Source organism: Hemibagrus wyckioides, linkage group LG18 (assembly GCF_019097595.1).
Source record: "Hemibagrus wyckioides isolate EC202008001 linkage group LG18, SWU_Hwy_1.0, whole genome shotgun sequence".
Classification (NCBI taxonomy): Eukaryota; Metazoa; Chordata; class Actinopteri; order Siluriformes; family Bagridae; genus Hemibagrus; species Hemibagrus wyckioides.
In genome coordinates this window covers 14849761-14858759 of record NC_080727.1, presented here as the reverse complement: position 1 = coordinate 14858759, position 8999 = coordinate 14849761, and the positions used below count along the sequence as shown (strand labels likewise).

At 41.0% G+C, this 8999-nt stretch overlaps 1 protein-coding gene across 1 annotated transcript; it reads left to right on the top strand.

Moving 5' to 3' along the window:
• Nucleotides 1-7052: 7052 nt before the first annotated feature.
• LOC131369233 (sialidase-3-like) lies at nucleotides 7053-8891 on the top strand. Its single transcript, XM_058415745.1, has 3 exons — nucleotides 7053-7227; nucleotides 7407-7618; nucleotides 7716-8891. The coding sequence occupies exons 2-3, from the start codon at nucleotides 7412-7414 to the stop codon at nucleotides 8652-8654; spliced, it is 1146 nt and encodes a 381-aa protein (XP_058271728.1). The 5' UTR covers nucleotides 7053-7227; nucleotides 7407-7411; the 3' UTR covers nucleotides 8655-8891.
• The last annotated feature ends 108 nt before the right edge of the window (nucleotides 8892-8999 follow it).

Here is an 8999-nt window from a genome sequence, read left to right as displayed (position 1 = left end):
AACCATCTCTTTAGTCTTGTCGACGTTCAGAGACAGGTTGTTGGCTCTACACCATGCTGTTAGCTGCTGCACCTCCTCTCTGTAAGCTGACCCACCACGGTCGTGTCATCGGCGAACTTGATGATGTGGTTGGATCTGTGCATTGCTGCACAGTCGTGAGCCAGCAGAGTGAATAGCAGTGGACTGAGCACACAGCCCTGAGGAGCTCCAGTGCTCAGTGTGGTGGTGCTGGAAATGCTGTTCCTGATCCTGACTGACTGGGGTCTCGCAGTCAGGAAATCAATGTTTTGCCACCAAAACAGCTCTAACTCTTCAAGGCATGGACTCCACAAAAATTCTGAAGGCTAGAGTTAATGTAACAGTTTAGCCAAAATCTCAAACAGACACATTGTTCTACTTTATATGTAGTTAGCCCAGACCAAGACATGTTTGGTGTCTGAAGTTTGTTTCTTTAGTTGTTCTTCCAGAGTTATAATCCTAATGTAGCTACAAATTAGGTAAACCACTGGGAACCTCTTCAAACTGAATATCTAAGTCATCACACCAGCACCTCAAACCATGGTAGGTAATGTCAAATGAACTTCAGTGTGAAACTGTATTATATCTATATTATTTTTATTATTATTATCATCGTCATAATGCCATGATATGATCTATATTTTTATTAAATGATAACACCGGAATTCAACCCAGTTTGCATTCACAGAAAATGAAGATAGAAAAGCTAATCGCCTTTGAGTCGCCCTTCGATTTATGCCCCTGGATGGCACCATTGAGCAAGTTTTTGGTAAATCAATAATTTTGAAGAGACAAGAGACAAAAACAAATAATATGCTGTAGTAAAAATGGTCAGTCTTAGTCCTAGAGGGATAGGAGCTATCTAAATTGGGTGATTTCTGTGTTCAGTGACATCAGTAGTAGATACAGGAGTAGATTTTGGCATTTCTGTTCAGCATTACCACTAATGTTATGAGCTTCTGCTAAGTCTCTGAATTCTGGGAGGTGCAGGAATTTTGAAATGTACAAGTATGTACACAGTTCTGAAGGGTACAGACTTAAATTTTTATCTGAGTAAAAAAAAAGAGTAAAAATCAGTTTAAATCTGGTTAGCCCCAAGAGCGAAAAGGAAAGAGATTATTTAAAGATTTCATAACAATTCCACTGAAAGACCCCAACCTACCTCTGCATTTGTAATTTAATCTACTTACAGAAAACTACATTGCTTTCAAATTTTTAGTATTTTAAGTTTGCAATGGGAAATTGTAAGGATCTAAACACAATTCAATTCAATTCCATTTTATTTGTATAGCGCCTTTTACAATGGACATTGTCTCAAAGCAGCTTTACAAAAGAATATAAACAGAGAAAGGAGAGGAAAAAAATAAAAATAAATAACTAAATAACTAGAAATAAAAATAAATTATTAAATTAAATTATTAAACTATTTTATCCTTATTTTATTTTTATTTTATCCCTACTGGGCAAGCCTGTGGCGACGGTGGCAAGGAAAATCTCCTTGAGATGATATGAGGAAGAAACCTTGAGAGGAACCAGGCTCAGAAGGGAACCCATCCTCATTTGGGTGACACTAAACAGTAAATAATTTAACAGTAACTGATTAATGTCCTTTCTATAACAGCAATCAATAGCCCATGAGGAACTATTAGGTCAATGTAGTTTCTGAGGTTATTATAGACACTCATTCTTTGCTGTCACAAGCTGACAGATGTAATGGCAGATCTGTGACGGTGTGAAAGTCCCCAAGTGGCTCTGTCCATGGCTGTCTCCTGGGTCACCAGCTGTCCACACAGAACCATCCACAGCGTCAGTGGACACAAGTCTGATCATCATCTCTTGACTCATGCTAACATTGGTAGGGAAATAATCTTCGATAAATTTAGTCAATTTGGTTCTGTTACCTAAATGCTTTCTTATTAAGATCTTTTAATTATGTTATTTAAATACTGCAAACATGTTGGCAATGTCTAATTACAAACTGAATTGGTCAAGTCCATTTCACTATGGCATGCAACTATCTAACAACTTGATCAAAGAAGGATATTCACTGTATGAGGTTGTTAGGTAAGGCTAAATAATATAATATAAATAATATAAAGTTTCTCTTTCAAGGGAACTCCACGCTGCATTATGGCTGACGCTATGGGAATGCTTCTTTGTGGAAGTTGTGTCTGAAGCTGAAATCACGCCAATTTTCAGCTCGGGTAGGTCAGGTGATGAAGCGGTGCACGCCAGCAAGTCCATACATATCCAGCCAAGCACTTGTGCCGTTTGGCTCGAGTCCCGTGTCTTGATGAATCCTTTTCTCGTGTCTTCTCAGCTGACTCTAATACCTCTGCTTCTACTCCAGGAGCTCGCTTTGTGATTTCTCCCGACCTAGATGAGGATACAGTGTTGTCTGCATCAGACTTGAAGTGGGCAACAATAAGCAAGCAGCAATCGAATTGCCCCTGCATTCTGTGGTGTTTTAAAAGCTCCTGGAGTTGATTACACATGCTGTTGCTAAGCCTAGCTTAGATTGACCTGATGAAAGGTTAGCGTTGTTCGGTTTGAGCTTGATGACCACTACATAATTTCACGTAGCCCCATGCAGTCGTCTCCCAATTTTTCCCCAGACCTTCACACTGAGGTGTCGAGGATGTGGAATAATTCTTATTAGACCACTGCTATTCAACCATTGAAATCAGGGCCATTGAAATCTAAAAGAAAGGTTTTGTCCTTTTCTTTTATCTCCATCAGATTGCCTCTCTCTAGCAACCAATGCAGCCATGGAATGGCCAATGGCATTGGCCATCTGCTTTGTTGCATGGAGGGTTAAATCTGTGGCTAGGCGAAGTTGGTGAGCCCCTCACCACATTATCATCTGACTTCTTACGTCTTATTTTAATACCAGGTCTGTCTTAAAGAAACCATGTCAACAGTGGTGGGTCACCTAAAACAAAGATGTAGTAGGAAAACATTTGTAATTTGAGTATAAAATGATAACAAGCTAGCTAACAAAGGAAGCAATGCTACAGCCAACAATGCCTCTTCTTCAAATATCTGGAAAAAATAATAAATAAATAATTACACATATCAAACCACTGTTTTTAAATATACTAAATCTGTGATGGTTGAAAGCAGATTGTAAAACATTATTTGTAGCCAGTTTTAAATATCGAAGCTCTGGAAATGGTGGACAGAAATCTTCCTAAAAATGAAAATAAGTCAGAAAATTGAAAATGAGAGCAGACTGAGTGGAGAGAATTAAAGAAGAAGAAAAGCAAGAATTAATGCAAAGTCAAAGGATTCCTGTGGAGCATTATTTTACTGAAAAGCATGGCATCTTTTGTTGTGAGCACTATTTTCAGATCTGAAGCACCTGGCACCTGTAGCACTGGTGTCAGCTGAGGGTAAGGGACTTCAGAGATGGTTTCCTTCTAGATTTAAGTAAAGATTTCTTTCTTGGAAAATAGCTGGAATGCAACCAAAATATTCCTAGCATGACTGTGATGGAAAAATCTAAACTTTTTAGATTTGTAACACTTCTGAAGACACAAGAAGACAGTTTATTATCATCCAGCATCAGCACTTCAAGAGTCTGAAACAATTCACTGGACTCTGCATTCAGGGTAACATTGTCCCTGATGTTGTAGTCGTAAGACAATATGTAACACCCCCACAAACAACAACATTTTAGCATCAACTGACTTGTATACCCATGTTAAATTTGATATATGTACATACACTATATTGCCAAAAGTATTCGCTCACCCATCCAAATAATCAGAATCAGGTGTTCCAATCACTTCCATGGCCACAGGTGTATAAAATCAAGCACCTAGGCATGCAGACTGTTTTTACAAACATTTGTGAAAGAATGGGTCGCTCTCAGGAGCTCAGTGAATTCCAGCGTGGAACTGTGATAGGATGAAATCTGTGCAACAAATCCAGTCGTGAAATTTCCTTGCTCCTAAATATTCCACAGTCAACTGTCAGCTGTATTATAAGAACGTGGAAGTGTTTGGGAACGACAGCAACTCAGCCACGAAGTGGTAGGCCACGTAAACTGACGGAGCGTGGTCAGCGGATGCTGAGGCACATAGTGCGAAGAGGTCGCCAACTTTCTGCAGAGTCAATCGCTACAGACCTCCAAACTTCATGTGGCCTTCAGATTAGCTCAAGAACAGTGCGCAGAGAGCTTCATGGAATGGGTTTCCATGGCCAAGCAGCTGCATCCAAGCCATACATCACCAAGTGCAATGCAAAGCGTCGGATGCAGTAGTGTAAAGCACGCCGCCACTGGACTCTAGAGCAGTGGAGACGCGTTCTCTGGAGTGACGAATCACACTTCTCCATCTGGCAATCTGATGGACGAGTCTGGGTTCGCCGGTTGCCAGGAGAACGGTACTTGTCTGACTGCATTGTGCCAAGTGTAAAGTTTGGTGGAGGGGGGATTATGGTGTGGGGTTGTTTTACAGGAGCTGGGCTTGGCCCCTTAGTTCCAGTGAAAGGAACTCTGAATGCTTCAGCATACCAAGACATTTTGGACAATTCCATGCTCCCAACTTTGTGGGAACAGTTTGGAGCTGGCCCCTTCCTCTTCCAACATGACTGTGCACCAGTGCACAAAGCAAGGTCCATAAAGACATGGATGACAGAGTCTGGTGTGGATGAACTTGACTGGCCTGCACAGAGTCCTGACCTCAACCCGATAGAACACCTTTGGGATGAATTAGAGCGGAGACTGAGAGCCAGGCCTTCTCGTCCAACATCAGTGTGTGACCTCACAAATGCGCTTCTGGAAGAATGGTCAAAAATTCCCATAAACACACTCCTAAACCTTGTGGACAGCCTTCCCAGAAGAGTTGAAGCTGTTATAGCTGCAAAGGGTGGACCGACGTCATATTGAACCCTATGGATTAGGAATGGGATGTCACTTAAGTTCATATGCGAGTCAAGGCAGGTGAGCAAATACTTTTGGCAATATAGTGTATGTCTGGTCATTGTGATCAGTGATCCACTGACACAAGATGCTATAAATACTTCTGTAAACTGAACAACATTAGATGGATAAATGTGTCCATTACAGGAAACTCCTCAGTAGGATTCTGAATGATGTAGAGCTGCATAGGTTTGGTAAATCTATATAAATTAGGCATGTTATTTAACTAGCAAGCTAAGCATGATACATTTCTAGATAGTACGCCAAATCTACTGATAGAGTATCACAATACAGCTGTGTTTTATTTCGTGGGAATGAGTGTCAGAGTGACGTGTCTCACTCAGAGATCTGGACTGGTTAATTAGTAGTGATCCCAACATTTTGGCATACTGCATGTTGGGTATTGTAGCTTTTGCTACTTCAGTGGGTGAAAACAGGAAAACTAAATAAAATATTGATTTCTTACAATCCTGTGCAACAGTACACTACATGCCATGACAAAGTCTTCTTGAATGTCAAATACTTAATATACTGTATTCTAATTTTAAATCTATATCCACTTTATATAACGCTTTTTTAATAAATAAAACTAAATTGAATTAAACAGAAAAACGTTATTTAACAAAGACGAACATTCAATCATATATTGAAGTATTCGGTGAGGATACTATTATTGAAGTATCCTGTGAGGATACCTGTCCAAACAAAGATGAATCAGATGGTCTGTCCACACAGTGCAGAGCCATCTAGAGAAGAATAAGAGAAGTACACTTCATATTCTGTTCAAATTTTGATTAGACTATTAAACAGAAAATGTAGGTTGTACCAGCATGAGCTATTTTAATCACAGTCAGTGAGTTTGACAAGGGCCAAATTGTGATGGCTAGACGACTGGATCAGAGCATCTCCAAAACTGCAGCTCTTGTGGGGTGTTCCCGGTCTGCAGTGGTCAGTATCTATCAAAAGTGGTCCAAGGAAGGAACAGTGGTAAACCGGCGACAGGGTCATGGGCGGCCAAGGATCACTGATGCATGTGGGGAGCAAAGGCTACAGATGAGCTACTGTTAATGCTCTTAATGCTGGCTCTGATAGAAAGGTGAATACACAGTGCATATTTATTGCGTATGGGACTACATAGCCGCAGACCAGTCACAGTGCCCATGCTGACCCCTGTGCACAGCTGAAAGCTCCAACAATGATCACGTGAGCACCAGAACTGGACCACATCATGTGGATGGCCGCATGCATATGCATTGCTTACTTGGGGAACACACGGCTCCAGGATGCACTATGGGAAGAAGGCAAGCCAGCAGAGGCAATGTCATGCTATGGCCCCACCTTGTAACTTACAGGACTTAAAAGATCTGCTGCTAGCATCCTGGTTCCAGGTACCACAGCACACCTTCAGAGATCTGGTGGAGTCCATGCCTCGACGGGTCAGGGCTGTTTTGGCAGCAAAACGGGGACCAACACAATATTAGACAGGTGGTCATAATATTATGCATGATCAGAGTAATTAGGTACCATATTCTCACACAGATAAACTGATTGTATTTGCACGAAATTGCATAATACATTACTGTGTCTATACCTATACCTTCTTTACTTCTTACAATTCGTAAGAAAACGTTCTCCGTTGTCCAGTTTGTAAACAATCCGTTTGTAGTCTAAATACCTGGTGTCCAATTAAAATGGCTAATTTAATATTAACCCCATACATACAGTACATACTACAGATATCCAGTCTGCAAGCCTATATAATTTCCCAGCAGTGAAGGCGATTGTTGTAGACTGGTGTCCTGGTGACAAACGCGAAAATGCCTGGGAGTTGTAGTATTTAACAGATCTGCTGAAATGAGTATCGTCAAAACATTTTCCTGTTTAGTAAAGCCTGTATAGACATGTAATTTATATGTGATAGCCATGCCTCCCCCACCGTATACTGGTAATAAGAGAGTTCAGACTAAATTTTACTTTTTACAGAAAAACGTTTAACTAATTCACAGACAAGCGACGTCAGGTTTCTTCGGATGACTACATTTCCCATAATGCAATAGGTCAGCGGATGCCGAAGTCAGTCCAAAAGTCTTTTCTGCCTTTGCCGTAGGAGAGCAACACACACACACACACACCTCGAGTCAGTCCACTGCGGACCGTGACAGAGCAGCAGCCCTGATAACGGAACCAAAATCGATAACTATATAAAAGAGAATGATTTGATCCTTTCACACTCTACAGTTAGTTTAGCAGCATTTCTTACTGATTTATTAACGACTTGGAACAAGGTAACTGATATGGGTGTAAATCTCAGATAGGATTTGGGATTCAGCTCCGTAATCTCTGATATGTAACCAGCTTTGTTCAGAATGTGCATTAGGACTGTGGTTAATTAGCAAATAATGATGAAGTAGAGAAGGACTATTTCATGTGTTTGTCATGACATTTGATTTATATCTGTTTCCAGGAGAAATGGGAAACACATCAAGAAGCGACCCACCAAAAACTACTTTGTTCAGTAAAGAGAAAAACGGTATAACTTACAGGATCCCAGCTTTAATTTACATTAACGACACTCAAACATTTCTTGCTTTTGCTGAGAAAAGAACATCACCACGTGATATTGACGCCACTCTCCTGGTCATGAGGAGGGGAACACGGCACAATGGGTCCATTCAGGTGATGCTGACACAAACACCGTTTTACTTTTACTTTGATTTACTTTCATTAATCAAAGATATGTTCATAGATACTGTATGCTCATTTTTCTTTTCAGTGGTCAGATGTTCAGGAGCTTGACACTGCTTGTTTGACTGGATATCGCACCATGAACCCGTGTCCGGTCTATGAGAAAAAATCTAAGGCTCTCTTTCTGTTCTTTATCTGTGTGGAGCGTAAGATCTCTGAACGTGAACAGATTTGCACTGGTAAGAACAAGGCTCGGTTGTGTTACGTCACTAGCAAGGACAGTGGGCAGAATTGGAGCAACGTGGTAGACTTGACAGAAAGCGTGATTAAAGATGAGATTAGAAATTGGGCCACGTTTGCTGTTGGACCTGGACATGGCATTCAGATGAAAAGTGGTAGACTCATCATTCCTGCTTATGTCTATTATATTCATTGTCGTTGTTGTTTTATATTACATGTTACATCACATGCTTTCGCATTCTATAGTGATGATTGTGGGAGCACGTGGCACATTGGAGAAAGAGTAAGTAGTGAGTCTTTTGAGTGTGAGATGGCAGAGATTGTAGAACAGTCCAGGAGCGAGCTATACTGCAACGCACGAAGCGCTAAAGGTCACAGAATCGAGGCTTTGAGCGAGAGTAGTGGAACAAAATTTGATAGACCTCATTTTGCACAGAAGCTAGTAGAGCCCCATCATGGCTGCCAGGGTAGTGTGGTGAGCTTTGCTGCACCTGAAGAACAAGAGAACTGTTTAACACCAAATACAAAGACTTGGCTCCTTTATTCACATCCAACCAACAAAATGAAGAGAAAGGATCTTGGGGTTTATCTGAATAAATCTCCTCTTAATGTCTCTGGTTGGGGCAAACCATGGATTGTCCATCATGGCCCCAGCGGGTACTCGGATCTTACTCTGTCCGAGGAGCCCAAGTGCTTTGCTTGCCTAATGGAATGTGGGAAGAAGAGTGAACTTGAAGAAATAGCCTTTGTGGAGTTTTCTCACTCTGATATCATGAACAATCAGTAGCTATATTTACATGCTTATTAAAAATTGAAAATATATATACCCACACAATATTAACAAAAGTTTTAGGACACCCCTCCAAACCATTGAATTCAGGGGTTGGGCTCGGCCTCATAGTTCCAGTGAAAGGAACTCTTAATGCTTCAGCATACCAAGACATTTTGGACATTTTCATGTTCCCAACACCGTGGGAACAGTTTGGGGATGACCCCTTCCTGTTCCAACATTACTGCACACCAGTGCGCAAAGCAAAGTCCATGAAGACATGGATGAGTGAGTTTGGTGTTTAGGAACTTGACTGGCCTGCACAGAATCCTGACCTGATAGAACACCTTTGGGATGAATTAG